General features: G+C 35.6%; 1 protein-coding gene across 1 annotated transcript in view; it reads left to right on the top strand.

Annotated features, from left to right (window-relative positions):
* Positions 1–21,050, top strand: part of TMPRSS11D (transmembrane serine protease 11D) — a 58,214-nt gene extending 37,164 nt beyond the window's left edge. Inside the window, exons 6-11 of the mRNA XM_017516576.2 lie at positions 3,989–4,146; positions 7,196–7,234; positions 8,945–9,122; positions 15,373–15,632; positions 16,892–17,034; positions 20,810–21,050. Coding sequence (XP_017372065.1) covers positions 3,989–4,146; positions 7,196–7,234; positions 8,945–9,122; positions 15,373–15,632; positions 16,892–17,034; positions 20,810–20,971 — 940 coding nt within the window. The 3' untranslated portion in view covers positions 20,972–21,050. The remainder of the gene's footprint in view (positions 1–3,988; positions 4,147–7,195; positions 7,235–8,944; positions 9,123–15,372; positions 15,633–16,891; positions 17,035–20,809) is intronic.
* Positions 21,051–22,064: the final 1,014 nt, after the last annotated feature.

The following is a 22,064-nucleotide window of genomic DNA, read 5'->3' on the forward strand; positions in this document are numbered from 1 at the left end:
TTTTTTTTTAATCTGCCCAATGTGCTATAATAAAAGGGCATTATGGCCATATCCAAGGCATGTCTATCATGAATTAATACTAGGAGAAGTAGCAGCATGCATGCTAGTTATTTGCCATTCCTGCCTTAGTTAAATATGATGTGATGAAACCAGCCTTTCCACCTGAAACAGTCACCTTAACTAACTCTCCTTCAAATGTCTCAAATGACCACATTGCTCTATCCTTCAAACAATTAGCAAAAGTTCTTTGGTAGAAGAGGAATTATACTAATTCCTTCTCCAATACTAGCATCACAAGATGTCATTCTCTGGAGAGTCACCTAGTAAGTATCCAGAGCACGGAGGCCTGGTCAAGTAAGTTCTGAAGAGCTAAAGAGATAAGAAGAGTCCACGAGAAGGGTATTTTCCAAAACAACTTTCAGTCGATTCAGTGCATATTCACTTAGTACTTTCTTTTGAGTATCTATATCAGCCACTAATGCTCAAAAGTGGGTAAGCCTTGAAAACCTGTAGGACTACATGAGCCTTCTGCATTTTCTCTCCTTTGTCCAATTCCCACTTATCACTCAATCCTCTGCAACCTGGCTTCAATACCACCACAAAATATAAAATGCTCTTGTCAATCCATCCATGACATCCACATAACAAAATCCAAAGAAACCACATCAGTCCTATTCTTGGACCCTTCAAGAGTATCTGGTACTGCTGGCCTGTCACTCCTTGAAATAGGATTATCCCTTGGTTTGTATGGCCTTATACACTCTGATTCTCCCCTTACCTCTCTAGCTACTCCTTCTTGATTTCCTTTACTACCTCCTACTTCTCTATTCCTCAAATGCTGTTGAACATCAGGCTGTGCTTTAGGCCTCTCATCTTCTCAGGTCACACTTTTTTCATTGGCCTTCACTGCCACCCATATGCTGAGTGCTCTCAAAGTTGTAACTCAAGGCCAGTCCTCTTGTCTCTAGACATGAATATATGCAGCCATCTACTTGATACCATTGCATGGATAATACTCATGATCTTTTCCAGTATAACTGCTTCTTTATTTTTTTCCGGGCTCCTTTTTAGCATTGCTTTAGGTATACATGGAAATTTATCATGTCTCTCAACCTCTATTTTATCTTTTATCTGTGTTAGATTCTGTATAATTTCTTCATCTCTTTTAGATAACTAATTTCCCTTCAGTTTTGATTTGTATTCTGTGTAACCCATTTATTGCATTTTCAATTTCACTGAGTATGTTTTCCTATCTGCAAATTCTATTTTTTTTTCTTTTGAGAATCTGCCTGGTCTTTTACATTAATTATTTTAATTATTGTGGGTACACAATAGTCGTATGTATCTATGGGGTACATGAGATGTTTTGATACATGCATACAATGCATAATAATCCCATTGTGTAAAATGGAGTATCCATTCCCTCAGACAGTCCTTTATCCTTTGTGTTACAAGCACTCCAATTATATTTTTTTAGTTATTTTTAAATGTACAATTAAGTTATCATTGACCTTAGTCACTCTGTTGTGCTATCACATACTACGTGATTTTTTAAAAATAATGTTTTCTGGCCGGGTGGGGTGACTGACACCTGTAATCCCAGCACTTTGGGAGGCCAAGGTAGGCGGATCACAAGGTCACGAGATTAAGACCATCCTGGACAATATGGTGAAACCCAATCTCTACTAAAAAATACAAAAATTAGATGTGTTTGGTGGTGCGGGCCTGTAGTCCCAGCTACTAGGGAGGCTGAGGCAGGAGAAGTGCTTGAACCCGGGAGGCGGAGGTTGCAGCGAGCTGAGATTGTGCCACTGCACTCCAGCCTGGCACCTGGCAACAGAGCGAGACAGTGTCTCAAATAAATAAAGAAAGAAAAAAATGTTTTCTACTTAATCTCATTTTTATGATTTCCTTTTTTATGTCATTTATCATTTCAAATATACTTACTTGTTTGTTAATTCTATTATGTGAAATTTTTGAGAATGATCTTTTTGTTACTTTGATTCTACCTTGATATGGTTTGGCTGTGCCCCCGCCAAAATCTCATCTTGAATTCTGGCTCCCAAAATCCCCACATGTCATGAGAGGGAACTTGTGGGAGGTGATTAGATTATAGGGGCTTTCTCCTCTTCCCTCTTTTCTTCTTTTTCCTGCCACCATGTGAGGAAGATGTGTTTGCTTCCCCTTCTGCCATGATGATATATTTCCTGAGGCCTCCCCAGCCATGCGACCACTTTTCTTTATAAATTGCCTGGTCTCGGGCCATTCTTTATAGCACCATGAGAACGAACTAATACATATCTCACGATGTATTGTCTACCACTGAAATTGTATGCTTAAATTTAATGTCATTTGGGACAACCTGGACTTAACATGAATACCTCCAGAGCAGTTGCATCTGTCAGACATTCTAAAAGAATCAGCAGCACATGGAATTTTTTTGTTGTTGTTATTTCCTTAGTTTAAAGGTTCTAAAAATAAAAATAAATTTAAAAAATCAATAAAGGTTCTGGGAGTATTCAGGTAATATTAATGAAGATTCAGGCTTCATACAGCTAGGCCCATGATTATGAATTCTTAGGTGATACTTGTTCTTTTTCTTAATTTAAAGCTGGATCTTGGAAACAGATAAATTTATTTTTTATGAGATGACGAGCATATTTTTTTCATTCTAGCTCATGCTGTTATTGGGGTTTAGTTCTTTGAGACTCCTGGCCTTACTCTAAAACCTCAAGTTCAGCTTCCAGTTTTGCACTAGCCCAAGGTCCCATCTCCAGTCTCTATGTAAATGCTAAACGTAAGGCTGTGAAATATTCTAGTCTTACCACATACTATTCACATTCTGCTTTATTTTTGGTCTTCCAGGATTTTCCTTACTTTTTTATGAGCCCAGCCTTGCATCTGAAATGGAATGTATTATATATTATCTAGTATTTCTACTTTTTTTGTATGGAAAATGTTTTCCAAAATTATTTAAGCTTCCATGTTGCTAGATATGGAAGTTGTAATTATTTGTTCAGTGCCTGTTTCTGTATCTAAACTGCAAGACCTGTATGGCAACTCTGAATCTTAGTCACAGCTAATTTCTGAAGTTTATGATAATGCCTAGCACAAGAAGGTGCTTATCTAAAATTTTTTAAAATAAATGTTAAATTAGTTTCTTAGGAATAAACACTACATTAGAGCTGGTCATTGAGGTGAGAGCAAAAAGCCAAGAGTGAGTATAAGAGCCTCAAAACCAAATATGTTTAACGTACTTTTTCAGAAAAGAAGACAGCCAATGTCAGCTGGAGGAAGTGGTTTATGAGGTAATTTTCATAGAAGTAAATGGAAATTACTGAGGTTTTAGATAATCAGAATATTTAATCAAGTCATCAGGGTTTATTGTGACAAATATTTATGATTAATTAAAATGAGTGATGAAATTTTAATACACGACAAAAGCTAAAATTTGCTGTTGTAGCCAGATGAATAGTCTAGGTAACAAAAAATTAAGTTGAATCTCTAACTCACATAAATTTAGAACCTCATCACTTTATGAATTTGTTTAAGGAGATTATTTTTAATAACATTGGTGAAGTCTAAGAATAGCTAATATAGCACACTTACTGTATTGTATTCACTCTTCTTTGAAGTTTTGTATATAGTAATTCATTTAGTCTTTATAGCAACCCATTTTACATGTGAGGAGACTTAGATACAAAAACATTAAGAAACTTACATAACTTATCCAAAGTTACACTGTAAAACTCTGGCATTATAACTTCAAAATCAGTTGTACTATAGTGAGTACAGTGTTCTGTGCATTGCAATCAAATTTGTGAGATAGCATCATGATATAATATTATGTATGCAACACCATTACAGAAATCTGTCTAAAGTTAAATTCTGCAAATAAAATATTTAAAAAGGTTTAATCAAGAAGAGTATATAAATAGGATGAAAAATTATCGTTATTCATTTTTAAAAATATCTTTATGATTTACAGGCAAGATGGTAGTGGTGTGAAAGCAGATGTTGTCATGAAATTTCGATTCACTAGAAATAACAATGGAGCATCACTGAAAAGCAGAATTCAGTCTATTTTACGACAAATGCTGAATAACTCTGGAAACTTGGAAATGAACCCTTCAACTAATATAACAGGTAAGTATAATTTTTCATAAACAATTTTATTTCAATAGATTCCTCAAGTTTACCAATTCAAATTCACATTTTAATTGAGAGGCTGACTTTTCTTTCTTCGAAACTAAGTTATGAAAACAATCCATTAAAAAGCTAAATATAACTCTTTAATGTAAAACATTCTAAGATTTAAGGAATCATTTGGAATTTATATAGTAAATTTTATTTTCTAAAAATTTTCATTAATTTTCCCTCCAACACTCCTTATGAGTGATGTTACTGTCAGATGTCACTTGTGGATATGCCATAGGAAGGGTACATAGATGTTCAAAGACAGGGAAAAATTTAATTAATGATCCCTCTCAGAGGCTTCTTCACTTTCCTTTGTAACATTTATCACAATTGAAATTACAAAGTTATTTGTGTAATTTTTGTATTGTTTGGCTTCATCCTACACTGTAATCTTCCTAAAAGCATGAATCAGTCTACTGTCTTCATCCTGCTACCCTCCTGCCACCCAGTCTCCATCATATAACACATATTCAATAAATAATTCTTGTATGACTGAAAGAAAAAAATATATGCACAGAATTTAAGGACATTTCTCCAAGTTTGTCATGTTCTGCTAGTTTAATAAGCCATGATTTGTTCACGAGCTCAGGATTAAAAGGATTTTGATGATTCCCAACCTAGACTGGTAGGTACCAGTTATAGATGCAGTAACTATTAAATATTGAAATGCTTTGTTATATGTTGGTAAATAATTACTGCATTATGCCCACAAAGTTGTTTTCCAAGACGCTTCAAATTCAGCCACCCCAACCCCTGAAGCTAAAGAGTTATGCTTAGCATAGCAAGGAACTCTAAGACACTGCTCCAACTCCATGACCTGATTGCATCTTTTATGACTAGTCAATGCTCACACACTGCAGTTTGTTAGGTAGTTAAATATTACCTCTGCTTCCACACATTAAGGAATTCTCCCAAAAGCCCTTCCCAAGGGTTTAATTGTTTAGCATTATACTAGACAATGTGGTGATACAATGGTAAGATTATAGCAGTTTCCACCTCCAGAGCTTATAATCTAGTTGAAGGGAAAGATATTCCAACAGAAGAGTGTTGAAATCAAGATAGAATATGATCAAATGCCAAGTGTGAAGCCCAGGCAGTGATGGCTGCAGGAATCCAGGAAAGAATGAGACCAGCTTGCTTGGGATATCTAGCAAAAGCTTCCTGAAGGAGAATGGACTTTGAAATATGGTTAGGATTTCCATATTTTAAGATGAGAGAAAGAAATTTGCCAGAAATGGAAAGCATGGAAAAAGGAAAATAAGTCTGTACCAGATGCTTTGACAGAACAATGAAGAGAGGGGCCTGCTAGAATGATTGATTACTGTTCATCATTCACATAATCATCATCAAAACACTTATTTAATGAGCACTTACTATTTTTTAGGCATGGCTTTAATGCCTTATATGAATTTTTTTCTTGATTAATCCTTACAACCATATCCCATAGATAGTTTTATTGTCCCTCTTAGAAAAGATAAATTGCCCAGGCTGACACAATCAGAATGTGGGGCAGTTAGGATTCAAACTTTCAGTCTGTCTTGTTCAAAAAATTAAGAATGGCCAGCTTTTTAAAATTTTCTGTCTCCAAAAGTATGATTTGTTTTTACTGATGCTTGCAAAACAAATGTGATACCCAAACCTTCTGAAACTTTTAGTGGGAAATAACTTTGCATAAATTGTTTTGAGAGACCGTGAAAACCTGTCTTGAGAAGTTTTAATTTATCTTGCAGGAAATAAAAAAAGACTAATTGCTCAATTAAAAATGTCAATTAAGAAAGGATATGATTTAATATAATATTTTTAAAAATCAGTCTGGTAAGGTAGAGGTGGATAAACTGAAAAGGAGCAAAAGTGGTGGCAAGGAATTCAGTTAGAAAGTTATTGTAACTGTACTGATGTCAAATAATGAAAGCACGAACTAAAGTAGTAGCAAAAGGAATGAGGAGGATGGGGCTAATTCAAAAGATAGAGGTACAGAACTTGGAGTTCATAAGATGTGGAAATTGTTAGAAAGAAGGAGTTTGAGACAATTTCAGATTTCTAGATGGAAGTGCTGTCATTTTACTAGAAGGAAGTAAAAGTAGCAAATTTTGGATAAAATCAGGTCACACTGAGTTTGAGATGGCTGTGGGACATGCAGAGAAAACTGTCTTGTATGCAGATCTTAAACTGAAATAGACAGACCCTTACTGTCTGATACTGACATATTTTCCTTTCCAGTCTCACCCTCCATTTCCCGAAACATAACACACGCACTAGGTCTCCTTACTTTATTGCTCCACAAATGTCTCACACCTCCAAGCATTTGTGCCCACTATATCTTCCATGTGGAATCTCTTTTCTCCTCTTGTATGCCTGAAAAATTCCTTTTAGATCTTCAAAATACAATGCAAATGCTATTTCCTCTAGTTCAAATGTTATCTCCTCCATATAATTTACATTACTTACTCCCTTTTTTCTTCTCTACTTGGCACTTACATTTATTTGAATGGTTGCTTGATTAATTTCTATCTGTAAATTATGTGAGGGCAGGTCCTTTACATTTTGCTCACAGTTAAATCTGCAGCTCTTATTATACAATGGCATCATTAGAGTAATATACATATATTTGAGTACATGATAAATTAACTTCCGTTACAGCATTTATCACATTGCATCTCAATGACTTGCTTATGTTTGTTTTCTCATCTAAATTGAATAACTTGAAAGAAGAGGTATCTACTAAGTATTTAATGAGAAATTACAGTGCAAACTTTAATATGCATAGCAACAAATTGGAAAAGGTTGTAAACAAAGAGATTTGTAGGGCAGATGAGTTAGAGATTGTTTCAGCAGATCCGAAATGGAGCCTAGGAATCTGCATTTTAGAGAATCCTCCCCACCCCCCAAATAATTCTGCTTCTTATTGTCTGAGTACTGAACTTTAAGAAATCATGGTGAAATGATATACAGCCTTTATTGTATTTATCCTATTCTCATTCTTTTTTTTTAATACTAGCAATTACTAGTGAGGATACAGCAGATCTAGTTATTAGAGGTAAGTTTTTAAATTATTTTTTTAATTATAGCTTGCCAAAACATACAGAGTAAAAGCACAAGTCTTTTGTGTACTTTTGGCCAAGGCAGTACCTATCAAGTTGATATCTTTGTTCTTAGTTCACTCAGATGGATTTTTATTGAAACAAGACAGTGCTGATCCCAAGTGGTCCATGGAGTGGATTTTAGATTTCCCCTTTCCTTTTTGAAAAAGGAAGAAGTTGCAGCGGAGTACTACCCACTCTGTACTCAGAATTGACCTCATGAAAATTTCCTTTGCAGCTTTGAGAAGGTTTTACTGCCCTGTTTCTGAGGTGGCATTTCTGTAGGCTTACAAAGTATGTTTGATGACACTATTTATGTAGCTTCTCCTAACCACCAGAGTAGCTTGCTTTGTTGTGGATTCAGGTCAAAGTATAACAAAAAGAATTATCAAAAGTCTTCTCAGCTTTGGGTCTATAACCTGAAGGAAAAGTCACTACTTTTCAGCATCATCCTATGTTTTCTTGTGCTAGGATAGCAGAAATGCAATCCCTAGAAAACAGCAACTTACTTCTCTGGCCAAAAGAATGTAGTTAAAAATTAGTTCAATGTACCTGGTAGCTGGCCTATCTCAGGCACTTAAGTGATTTTACAAAGTGATGCTAGTCTTAGGGGTGTTTTCAGTTTCACTATATATTTAATTCATGCTTATTGTTTATGAAAGTGTGATTAGTAATTTACTAGGGTATTTGTTTGTGAGATCCCACAAAAGAACAGAAGTATATCTTAATGGAAACCTATTCCTCCTTTATCCAGGAAATTTGCTAGGGAAAAAAAAAAAGCCTTTGGGTGGTTGTGCTATTAAAGCAGGGCACTACTTAAAAGCCAGCCCAGCAATAGTTGTGTGATTTATCTTTAATTTCTTAGTAAAAGATCACACAAGATAAGAAAATCATGGGAATGGGAGTTGAAAGGAATTAGGTAATCAGCCTACTCCAGCCCATTTCAGCTCTGGCCAGTAGAGTGTTCATGGACTCTCTGAAGACATTTAAATAAACTTTATCTAGATACTAGAAACCTTCTGTTACCCTCAAGAATATTCTGTGGACCTATAGCAACTCCGTTTTGAGGGCACATTTGGTAATACAGCATCAATCTTGGAGGTGGACTGGATTCTACAAGATGAACTGCAGTACCACTAAAGAATCTTTTGGATGAGACCCATTTACCTCCAACTTCAATGTGTGCATGAACCTCACATCAAAATGCAGCTTTAGATTTGTCCCATGGTGTGGATCTGAGAATCATCACTTCTAGTAAGTTTCCAGGGGATGTCCATGCTGCAGGCCCACAGACCACATTGTGCATAGCAAGACTATTGAGAAAAAGGAAATTTCCCAGGAGTCTGTGACCTGAGCTGGCACATCCAATTTTGACCTATCTTAACTTCAGCTCATGGGGAATTGCAGAGAAATCTGAAGCTGTTCAAAATTTGAAGCCCATATGCCAACTAAATTCAGAAATATTCTCTAAAATGCCATCTATAGGCAATAGTAGTCACATGTGAAGTGTGAAAATATGTTGATCATACTTTTTTGGAAAGTCCAGTGTGTCCTGAGGAAGAATGTGTAAGGCATAAAAGTCATAAATTATGGAAAAACTCCACAGCTTATTCCAAATGTAAAGGAATCATGATCTTCCTAGCATATTAATGCCCTTTTCTCATTAGAATGTGGGGCCGGTCCAGACCTAGTAACATTGTCTGAGCAGAGAATCATTGGAGGCACTGAGGCTGAAGAGGGAGGCTGGCCGTGGCAAGTCAGTCTACGGCTCAATAATGCCCATCACTGTGGAGGCAGCCTGATCAGTAACATGTGGATCCTGACAGCAGCTCATTGCTTCAGAAGGTGAGGCCACTGCTACCTACCCTTCTGGGAACAATTAGAATAGACAGGTCATGAAGCTTCCACCCACTATCCTAGGGTTGAGTTGAGCCAGAAATAATTCAAAGCAAAAAAATCAATAAGAATGTTCTTCTATTCATGAGGGGAAAAGTGTTTTTTCCCCTTTTGCATGCTAATTTAGTGCTATTTCTCTGTTTCAGGTAATAGTGTATTATCACAGTAAAGAACAAAGATTTATATGTCAGAAGCTTTTTAAATCGTAGCTATAAAAGCTTAAGTAATTTCTTAAACTTCCATAAGCCTTATTTTTTTCCAAATTAAGGGACAATACTATTATCTGTGTCTTAGTGTTATTGGTAGCATTGAGTACACTAATGTAAACATATGTTAATTGTTAGTTTAATGTTGTGGAAGATTTGCACATTATATCATGGAAGCTGATGGCTAACCTAGGGACTGTCCCATTAATTTATTCATTCTTAAAGATTATTGAGCATCTGTATGAGCACAGTGTTATATATTGTAGAAGCTACTAATATAAACAAACTATTGCCTCTACGTTCAAAAAGCTTACACTCTAATGTTGGAATTAGAAAACACAAAAATAATGATCAATTACGATGAGTAGCAAAAATAAAATTAATTTAGGCAACTTAAAATAATTATTAATTGAGGTGACTGAACTAATGCCAACACTAGCGTAATATGCTGCCAGTGGAGAGTAGGTTGCATAAACTTACCCTATTGGTAAAAAGGAAAGTTCACGTAACTCATAAAATAAGGATTTTAGAGTTCGCCATAACTAAATCTGTTTGTTTCAAACCTACCTTGTTACTACAGCAGTTGTTGGGAACTTAACTCAAAAAGTTCACCCAGAAATATGATGAAGATTTGAACTTGTGTGCCCATGGCCATATAAATTTTCTTCTCAGACCCTTACTCTAAATCATACCTCCTTATCACACACACACAACCTTCCACAGCCAGATCAATCTAGTCTTATTTCTCAAAGCCTGTACCTTGAGTTTCAGATAAACAGCATTATTCTCTTCTCCTGGACTCTTCTTACATTTATTGCCCTACCTATGAGCATCAGCTCAATCCGCTAATCCTTGAAATGTTCATATATATCCCAAATCTCTATTTAAATTTTACGAATTTTTGACAATTTCTAAGTAGTCTTTTTTAGATTTGTTGGCACTACTTCATGGTGCCTGTTATAAAAGTATTTGTTAAATTAAGAAAGAATAAAGATTTAAAAGACTAGGGTAGTTTCTGAACTAAAGGTTCAGAAAACCCCAAATTATTTTAAATTTTTCTTATGGTTTTCTTATAACTTAATTTTTTTATATGCAGTGAACAAATTTTAAAAGACACTTCCAGAATTGTCAGTTTTCTTATGTAGACTGGCAAGTTTATTACTATATCCCAAATAACCAAAGAGACAAAATTTACAAAAACATTTCAGTCTTCATTGCCACTTGAAAGGCCAAAACCAGAAATTACACATATTGATTTCAATTATACTCTCGAGTGTGGGAACCAGGAATTCAAATACTTGGACTTATCAGGCACTTAGCATCACCAAGATTGGAGTAGAAACCTTACTGAATTCTAAGCCATATTATGGTCCAACCACCAAAAACTAAGTAAAGGATATCACTATAATGAAAGCCATAGTTATAAATATCACCAATGATTATCAAAGGAATCCATGTAACCTTGAATTTTACTACCCCACATCCTTCTATTCACTACCATGATTGATCCACTAGAGCTAACAAACTCCATGAACTATGTATTGGAGCCCTCCCTAAAGACCTGATTGTCACTGAGAACCATCAGTGAGGATTTGTTTGGGATACAACAAGCCTTACATCAAAGTATATAGGAGTAATGAGGTCTTATAAAAGAGGATTATTGAATCATCACCTCTTCTATGTAGCTTTCCCTGATACTCTCTTTCCTCTCCATTGAGTTCCACAGAAATTTGTTTATCTGCCTTTAACAGTTGTTCTTTTGATTTGTGATATTTGACTTACCCCTTGTCAGTTTTCCTCCACTAGTGTGGAGTTCCTCAAGGAAAGAGACCATAAATGTTTATGTTTTTATTCCTGGAGACTTACACTTGTCCTCATACAAAGTAGACACTTAGCAATGGCTTGTTGAAGTATAATTAATGAAAATAATAGCTACTTTCATTGAAAGTTCACTTTGTGCCAAACACTATACTTGACATAATACATTTGTCTCAATAATACTTAGCAATTGTGTGAGAAGGTATCATCAAGCACATTTTATATGTAAATAAACCTCATAGCTATTAATTAACTTGTCATAAATAACACTGTTAATATGTGGCATAGCCAAGATTTAAATATAAATGTGACTGGTTCCAAAACCATGCTCTAATTCACTTGCTGGAAAAAAGGAAAGGAAGAAAATAAACAAGTGGGGAGGAAGAAAGGGAGGGAAGAGAGAAAAGGAAGGAAAAAAAGAAGAGTCTCTTCATAATCTTCACTGTAAAGATGCCAAGGAAAAGAAGTTGAATATAAAAACAATCATGGGTTTGTTTTGCTTGTTGGTTTGTTCGTTTGAGACAGAGCCTCGCTCTGTTGCCCAGGCTGGAGTGCAGTAGTGTGATCTTAGCTCACGGCAACCTCCACCTCCCAGGTTCAAGCGATTCTCCTGCCTCAGCCTCCGGAGCCACTGGGACTACAGGTGCGCGCCACCACACCCAGCTAATTTTTGAATTTTTAGGAAGACAGGGTTTCACCATATTGGTCAGACTGGTCTCAAACTCCTGACTTCGTGATCCACCCACCTCGTGATCCACCTGCTTCATGATCCAGCTGTCTCAGCCTCCCAAAGTGTTGGGATACAGGCATGAGCCACCGCACCCAGCCTGTTTTTCAGTATTTTTTCTTCAACATTTTTAACTCAGATTCACTCTTATACAAACTACTGTGCCTTATAAAAGTATTTTCAGACACACTATTTTTATTTTCTGTATTAACTTCACTATCCAAACTCCATAAAACTCCTAAATTGGTATTATTTGGTTACATTTTGTTTTTACTCAACTCTTAGGAGAAATGTTAAGTTAATCAGGCATCCAATTCACAGATCCTTATTTTCATCAGTTTGTACAAGGCATTTCTCTCATTTTATTTTTTTTCCTGCTGTCATCCCTGGATTTCACTTTCACTGCCCTCCTCCTGCCCACATGCCTCATACTGATATATTTGAAATATACATGTCTTTTAATATGCATATACCTGCAAAACCTATAGTGTTGGTTTTTTGCATTTATATGTCTTAAATTTAAATACATAGCATTGTGTAAAAGTCCAATATTGTTTCTTGCTGTTTTCACTCAATCCTGGGAATTTTCATCTGATGCACTGCTGTGTAGCACCCCATGGTATGCAGCTACCATATATCCTTCATCCAATTAGGTTGGATGGCCTAACTTCCCATTGCCACAAATAGCACACACAAAATATTGACATTTGTCTTTTTGTAAACCTTTAGGAACTTCTGAAGCACATGTGCAGACTGCTAAATATACCAGAATGCTTTCCAGACACTTAAATCTTTACCAGTAATGGAAAACAGGTCCAATTTCCCTCCACATCAGCATTTAGTATTATTCTTTTATGAGTCTTTTAAATGTACATCAGATGATCATTTTTGTCATTTCAATTTCTCATATTATTAGTTTGAGTATGTTTTCATAAATCTAAGAGCTGTTTTGAACTGCCATTAATATTTTTTGTCCATTTCATAATGGTTTTTCTGCTTATTTATTTCTGGTTTACAGACTTAAAATATATTCTATAAAAATTTTAGATATTAAATGTTGCCATATTTTCCCATGGTTTCTCATCCATCTGGTAAATTTGTCTATAGTATATCTAATTTGGATTTAATAAAATTCATTCATTTTTTGCCTTTTAGTTTGTGCTTTTGTTGTTTAGCCAAAAAGTCCCACTTTTTAGGTCACAAAAGTAATATCCTATTTTTAAATTGTATTTATTTATTTATTTATTTTTGAAATGTAGTCTTGCTCTGTCATCAGGCTGGAGTGCTGTGGTGCAATCTCAGCTCACTGCAACCTCCACCTCACAGGTTAAGCGATCCTCCTGCTCAGCCTCCCTAGTAGCTGGGACTACAGTCACACACCACCAGGTTCAGCTAATTTTTGTATTTTTAGTAAAGATAGGATTTCACTATGTTGGCCAGGATGGTCTCAATCTCTTGACCTCATGATCTACCTGCCTCGGTTTCCCAAAGTGCTGGGATTACAGGCGTCCCTTTTTTTTTATACTACTGTTCTCTCTCTCTCTCTTCTCCTATGTATATAGACACATATATACTTGTACACACATGCATATACATATATATGAGGGGACTTCAACAAGTTTATGGAAAATAAAATTAAAAGATAAAAAAATATATATAAACTTTATTTCTCAACCTAAGCTCCATCAAGTTTAAGACACCTTTGTAAGCAATAATGCCACCCATATAGTCCATCTCTAAAGAGCTAAGGGTCCTGAGATTTATGTTAATGCAGCCTTTTTTATGTTATTAACTAAAGAAAAATGGGTGCCCTTTAAATATTTTTTTTTTAAGATTAGGAAACAAAAATAAGTCAGAAGGAGTCAAATCAGGGCTGAAAGGTGGATGCCTAATGATCTCTTATGGAAACTCTCATAAAACTAACCTTATTTGATGAGAAGAATGAGCATGAGCATGGTTATGGTGAAGAAGAACTCTGGTAGAGCTTTCCTGGACATTTTTTCTGCTAAGCTTTGGCTAACTTTCTCAAACATTCTCACAAGAAGAAGATGTTATTGTTCATTGATGCTCTAGAAAGTCAACAAGCAAAATGCCTTCAGCATCCCAGAAAACTGTTGGCATGACTTTTGTTCTTGACTAGTCTGGTTTTGCTTTGACTGGACCACTTCTACCTCTTTGTAGACATTGCTTGGATGGTGCTTTGTCTTCAAGATTGTATTGGTAAAGTCATATCTCATCTTCTGTTATAATTCTTCAAAGAAATAATTCAGAATCTTGATCCCACATGTTTAAAATTTCCATTGGAAGTTCTGCCCTGTGTGCAGCTGATCTGGGCACAACAGTTTTGGCACCCATCAAGTAGAAAGTTTGCTCAACTTTAATTTTTCAGTCAGAATTGTGTAAGCTGAACCAGTTGAGATGTCTATGGTGTTGTATATTGTTTCTCAATGCTAATTTGGTCCTCTTTAATTAAGACATGAGCAAGATGCAATTTTTTTCTAGCAAATTGATGTGGATGATCTGTTGCTGCAGACTTTACCCTCAACAACATCTCTTTCCTTCTAAAAATGAATTATCCATTCATAAACTGGTGATTTTGCGGGGAGGGGGACATTGTCCCCATAAACTTTCTGTAAAACATAAATAATCTCACCATTCTTCCAATTTCGCCAAAAATTTGATTTTTTGCTTCAATTTTAGAAGCATTCATGTTGCTTTGATAAGGGATCTTTTCAAATTTGTGTCTTATTTCTCTTAGTGCCTCAAACTAGATCCTGTTCACTATGTTATAACAAGTTAGTATGAGTTTATTTGCATGCAAAAATTTTGAAATCCATGTAATTTGTTTATAATATACATTTCCTGAACTTTTGAAGATCCCATACATACATACGTATACACACACACACACACACACACACACACACACACACACACAAAACAAAATCTTCAGCCACTTTTAGAATTAGTGCAGAAAATTATTCATCCATTAATAAGATAAGAATGCCCCTTATCATCACTAATATTTAAATGGAGCTCCTGACTAACGAAAAGATAGGAGTTGAAAGAAATTAGTTAAATCTAAAATGTTTTTTATTTCAGGTTTCTTAGTTTCTTAAATAGGAAGAGGGGTATAGACAAAAGAGAAATAAAAAATATTTATGTTATGCTACTTATCATCAAAGTATCAGAATAACTTCATTGGAATAGAAAAACACCAATATCACCCCAATATATGTTTTCTAAAATATTCTCCATTTCTTTAGACAAGCGACCATTTGTTCTGCCATGAAAAACTCACTTGCTAGCTTATAATGCAGAAATATACAGCAAAGAGATGCGGAACCAGTAGTTTCTAGATAGTGGTATGGGATGGTTAAGACAAATTTATATATCTGAAATATTCACAGATTCTCTACTAACATAGTATGTTTTCATGCTGTTTTAGCAACTCTAATCCTCGTCAATGGATTGCCACCTTTGGTATTTCCACAAGAGATCCTAAACTGAAAAACAGAGTAAGAAGTATTTTAATCCATGACAATTATAAATCTGCAACTCATGAAAATGACATTGCACTTGTGATGCTTGAGAAAAGTGTCACCTTTACCAAAGATATCCATAGTGTGTGTCTCCCAGCCGCTACCCAGAATAGTCCACCTGGCTCTACTGCTTATGTAACAGGATGGGGAGCTCGAGAATATTCCGGTAAGTGTCTCAGAAAAAAATTAACAATAGAAATGTCTTATTATTTGCCATTATGTAATTTTTTAAATTAGAAAACACCTGGAATAGGAGTTTCTGTTCTTCTACAGACAGAACCATTCCATATTCTGCTCAGCCCAAACTCTGGCTACCCCTGAGTTTCCTTAGCAAAGCAAAGCAATGCCCCAGGAACTATGGGGAGTTCTCAAATATAGGAAAATGTAAAAGAAAGTGATGAAAAAAAGTGAGTTCTTTAATAATCCAGAGATTCTGTAAGATTCAAATGGCTTCCCTATAAACAACAAAAAAATAGATTTTGTTTGTTTGGTTTTTAGAGGCAATGACTGTTGCTCAGACTGGAGTGCAGTGGTGCGTGCAGTCATGGCTTACTGCAGCCTCAAACTCCTGGCCTTAAGTAGTCCTCTTGCCTCAGCCTCCCAAGTAGCTAGGACTATAAATAAGTGTGCACCACCATACCCAGTTTGTTTGTTTTTTCTATAGACAGGTTCTTGCTATGTAGCCAGGGTTGGTCTTGAATTCCTGCCCTCAAGCCATCTTCCTGCCGTGGCCTCCCAAAGCAATGGGAAGATTTATATTAGACATTCTATGAGGCTTTAATAAACCTCAAGGTATTAACTGCCCTTGAAAGTATTCTGTGATAAAATAAATTCTGTCTCTATAGCAAAGGCTCTATGTGCACATAAGCACTGCTTATATTTGTATATTGAATCAATAAAATAGAAACTAAAATTAGGACAATGCTCAAGAGCTATTAGAACCAAAGGGAAAGTAAGAGTATCAGTGAAGGAGTGAAAGGGTAGCATTGACAATTTCCCTGAGCTTTTACCCATGTTGTAGATAGTCTCTCCAAGGAATCATACAAAGCCTTAATTGTCCTAGGAAATGTTCTATTGCGTTCTTGGGGCCCAAAGTAATTTGGTGTAATAGATAAAATTTGTGCCAGTCGTGAAAAACTAGTGGTGCCATTCTGAGAATACATTAATATAAAATAGACTATTTAGCCTTGAAACTAGACTGGTTTCTCTTTTGCCGCTAGGTTAAAAAGTGATCAGTGAAAGGGGTTATCCTCATCTACTTGGGGAATTTTTTCTGGGAATAAACTCAAAAGTAAATCTTTAAGAGCCTTCACTGCTGAATATAAAATAATATTTGAAGTACATTTATTTATTCTCAAATGTATCATAGGGTCAATAACGTACATAACTTGAAGTTAATTTTTTTCACACTTTTATACCAAACAGGCCCCACAGTTACAGAACTAAGGCAAGGACAGGTCAGAATAATAAGTAATGATGTATGTAATGCACCATATAGTTATAATGGAGCCATCTTGCCTGGAATGCTGTGTGCTGGATTACCTCAAGGTGGAGTGGATGCATGCCAGGTAAGCTCAAGACAATTTCGTCCATGTCATCATTCAAGAAGTATATAAGATAATGTGATAGCCATAAAGATAACATACACAACTCTAAAATTTATGACCTAGATTTTAGAAAAAAAAATTTTTATGAAGTTTATCTATCATGAAAACATTAACTCCTCTGAGAGGCCAAATTACAGAGTAGTTAACCATCCAAAGTGCAAGAATTAGAAAGCCTTCTGTTTGAATTACTTAGCCTCCATTACCAAGTCTCTTTATCTAAAATCTGAGGATAATCATCATAGCACTTAACTTTTTAGGTACTAAGAAAAAATAAATGAAGACTAACTATATCAGGCACCTATTAAGCAACAAAGAAATCTCATCTATTTTACTATTGCTAATGTAGACCATGGTCACTGGTGCCAACAACTTTAACCTCAACCTTTTAACTGCTATGAAGGATTAAATAAAAAGTTAATCACTATATTATAAAAATTAATCACTATATAACGATCGAATTTTAAGAGATAAATAACAAATTCTTGGAGCACCTTGAAGATATAAAATTTATACAAAAAGCCTAGTAATTTGAGTGACAAAAGCTCCTACAATAATGAAACAGTACAAATGAAAAAGAAAAGAAATAACTATTATATTTGGATCTAGCCCATACTTTTTAACCAACATACAAAAACAAACAATAAATATAAAATTCTCACTTTAAAGTAATTAGAATAAAATTTTAATTTTAAAATTTTAAATTAAATTATCTAAACATAATTGATGTGGCTATATCTTTAATAGGTTTTTCTTAGTACCTAAAAAGATAGGTGCCATTATAATTATCCCCAGCTTTTAGATAAAGAGATTTGGTAATGGAGGTTAAGGAAATCCAACCGCACGTAGTAACAGGAACAGTGAGTGCCAGAAATTAAATATTCTTTTAGCCTGGAGTTTTAAAAAATCATTCTGTTTTCTTGAGGAATTTGTTACTATTTTTGTGGGTGAATTGTATAAAGAAAGATAAGAATTATTCTTTACATCAAAAGGCCATCATTCTCAGCAAACTGACACAAGAACAGAAAATCAAACACCACATGTTCTCACTCATAGGTGGGTGTTGAACAATGAGAACACATGGACACAGGGAGGGGAACATAACACACTGGGGTCCGTAGGGGGAAATAGGGGAGGGACAGTGGAGGGTGGGGACCTGGGGAGAGATAGCATGGGGAGAAATGCCAGATATAGGTGATGGGGAGGAAGGCAGCACATCACACTGCCATGTGTGTACATATGCAACAATCTTGCATGTTCTTCACATGTACCCCAAAACCTAAAATGCAATTTTAAAAAATACATAAAAAAGGTCACTAACTTTTATATTTAGTGTTCATCATCTTTAAAAAGTAGATAAAAAGTAGTTCTCACAATTTATGCAAAGCTCCCAATCCATGAGCACTTTTCCCAAAATGAAACATTTTTATCAACTGCAAGTTGTGTATAGGTGGAGATTTGTTTTTCGATTGTCAAGATACTGTTAATTACCCAGTCTTTTATCTCCTTTTGGTGGAGATGTCTCTGTGGTAGGAAAGCTGTCTTTCCTGTTTCTCTTTTACTGCTAGCCCTAAAACAACAAATTCTCAAGTTTAATGATAGCTTTCCAAAGATTCTGTCAATCAAATAAGCAACATACCTCCACACTGACAATTCCAGATCTAGTAAAAGCATTAAGACTTAAAAATAAACATGAGATTTAAAAGGGTGTTATTCATTATTTTCCCATTTATAATGCCCCTTACCTTCTGTCCTTCTGTGCATACAAATTATTTTCTTCCTTCAAGCCCAGTTCAAGCCATAACTCATCATTATACCGTCCATGTGTATTCCACTCTAGGAATCACTGATTTTTTTTTTAATTGTACTTTAGGTTCTGGGCCACATGCACAGATCATGCAGGATTGTTGCATAGGTACATACATGGCAAGATGGTTTGCTGCCTCCATACCCCCATCACCTATATCTGGTGTTTCTCCCCATGTTATCCCTCCCCACCATACTCACCCCCCACAATCCCTCCCCTGGTCTCCCCCAACTGAGCCCAGTATGTGATGCTCCCTTCCCTGTGTCTACGTGTTCTCATTGGACATCACTGATTTTTAACTGAAATATTATAATGCATAGTTTACACCTCAAGAAAATTTAAAAAAATACAGCACTTTACATAAGGGCTTACAAGACCCTATTTGTTTCTATCCATTCTTTTGTTCATTTGTGCATTCATTAATACAAAGGAATTATGTTAATTACTTTCTATGCACTAGACAATGTGTTAGCACAATACTATCCCTGAACTCAGCAAATTTATGGTCTAGAAGAGAGGACACAAATTCAAATGTCTGCAGTCAGGCAGTGAAGCTGGCCAGATATGGAAAAATTACAAGTCCCTTTTGGTTTAACATTTGCTTGCCCACGTTTGCTCAGACATCATGCAAAATAATTTCTCACTATAGAAAAAATCACCACAAAAACAATAGAAAGTACTGAGAACTGGTTAACTGAAGGAAACACATGTCATCTAAAAGAAGCAGGTGACAACCAGCTTCATGAAGTACTTGCCATGCATATTGATGCTTCACACACTGACCCTTCTCCCCATCTATACCAGTAATTAAACAGGTATGGGTGAGCTAACTACTAAGAGCAGCAAATAAATAGCAAACTAATTTAGAAGCACACTTGGTAATAACAGCTGACATTTTTTAGTACTGACTATACTATATGCTAAGCTGTATTCAAAGTGCTTTGAGTTTTAAACTCGTACAAACATTATTTACAAATGAGAAAACTGAGGTAAAGAGAGCTATTCACTAACTTACCAAAGGTCACATAGCTGGTAAGTGAAGGACTTAAACCCAGACTATCTAGTTCTAGAACCCACAGACTTAATTCATTGTGCAGAATGTAAGATATACTCAATCTGTCTCCCCAACTAGATTATTATGTGCACAGATATTTATTAGTTGGTTGGTTCATTATTATGACTGGGTGGTAAATATCTCATAAGGAGTGTTTTGCTTATGACTATATAAAATTTTTCACCAAAAGACTTTTTGATGATATTCTATGCATCAGACATCATGCAAGCTGCTAAGGATAGGAAGATAAGTGAGACTTCTAGAAACTCATTCATTCAACAAATATCTCCTAAGGATGAGAAGCTTAGGTTTCAGCAGTGTACAGAATAGGTACATTCTCTTTCCTGTTGAACTTTACAGTATATCTTGGAAAACAGACATTGAACAAATATCATAAATGCAAGTGAGTGTTTCAGAGACATGCAGCTGCTATATCAAAACAAAGTGGGACTAAGTAAATAGGCATACAAATGTGCTTTTATAAAATAGTGAAGCAATGACAGAGACACACACAGGATGTAAGGACGCAGTGGAGAACAACTGAGCCCAAAGCTGGGAACGGTGAGAGTGGAAAGGAAAAGTGTTGGTCAGAGGTTTCCTGAAGGAGAGAAAGCCTGGATGAGTAGGAAACAACCAGGCAGTGACTGAGGGAAATCTGAGAAATGTTACTTCCCATCTTCTCAGACTTGCTGAAGGAATAACTTGGGTACTTTGAGGATTTCAGTAATTTTTCCACCACTTGGTATAATATTTCAAAAGGAAATAGTCTGGCTTTATTCATATAATGGATGTGACTGCTTCCTTGACTGCCATAGAAACTCCTTAATATTTTGGGTTTGTCTTTGCACTTAAGTAATCAGTCATTTTTTTTTTTACAGGGTGACTCTGGTGGCCCGCTAGTACAAGAAGACTCACGACGGCTTTGGTTTCTTGTGGGGATAGTAAGCTGGGGAGAGGAGTGTGGCCTGCCAGATAAGCCAGGAGTATATACTCGAGTGACCGCCTACCTTGACTGGATCAGGCAACGAACTGGGATCTAATGCAACAAGTGCATCCCTGTTGCAAAGTCTGTATGCAGGTGTGCCTGTCCTGAATTCCAAAGCATCACTTTTCAGCTGATAAAGAAACCAGAAATGATCTAATATAATATCTTATTACATAAATATGGTTGAACAAATACTGCTTAATCTTTCTTTATTATTAAAGGTTCTATATTTCACCAAGATAACTACATGAATGTTATATAGTACAGTGGCTGTGTAACAGAAGAAACACACTAAACTAATTGCAAAGTTAACAATTTCATTACAATTGTGCTAAATGCTAGTAGTGAGAAAAACAGGCAACTTGAGCATGTATAGTAAAGGAACCTGCACAGGTTTAATGGATCAGAGGGGTCTTCTCTGAGGGTTTCACTGGGGCTGATACATAAGCAAAGTGTGGAAATAGGCAAAAGAAAAGAGTGATGGAATAATATTCAAGACAAAAAGAGCAGTATGAGGCAAAAGAAATAATATGTATTTAAAGTTTTTATTTACTCAATATCTTATAGTTACTAAGAGTCCTAAAATTGAAAATGTGAAACCGTTGTACTATATGTATAACCTAATCTTAATTATTCCCTAAGAGCATGCTCCCATAGGAAATAGCTGACACTTTTCAGCTATTTAAGGCAAAAGCGAAAATAGTTCACTCCTCAACTGAGACCAAAAGAATTACAAATATTTTTCACCATGAAAAATATCCTTCATCTACATGAAAGGAGAGACTATATCTATTTTATAGAGAAGTTAATCAATATACCTATGCCACCTTCTCAGGTGCTTTACAACTATGTAGTACTTTCTAACAACAAAATGCAACCAACTCTTGGCAAAATGTACAAACAAATCTTTGCTATACTTTATTTCAAATTAAGTCTTTTAAAATAAAATAATTTCCCTGCCTAATTATTTATGGAAGTTATGACTTTTTGAAGGACAATTTAAAACAATTTATTTAATTGGTTCTGCAATGAAAGCACCAACAATTATACTCTAGTAAAGCCTTGGCACTTCCTGCTGCCTTTTAATCCAGTGCTGTAATTGAGGCAAGCTTCCAGCTTGACACTCCTTGGCTGCACCCTATGAAGAC

The sequence above is a fragment of the Cebus imitator genome, unplaced genomic scaffold, assembly GCF_001604975.1.
Source record: "Cebus imitator isolate Cc_AM_T3 unplaced genomic scaffold, Cebus_imitator-1.0 Scaffold594, whole genome shotgun sequence".
Taxonomy (NCBI): domain Eukaryota; kingdom Metazoa; phylum Chordata; class Mammalia; order Primates; family Cebidae; genus Cebus; species Cebus imitator.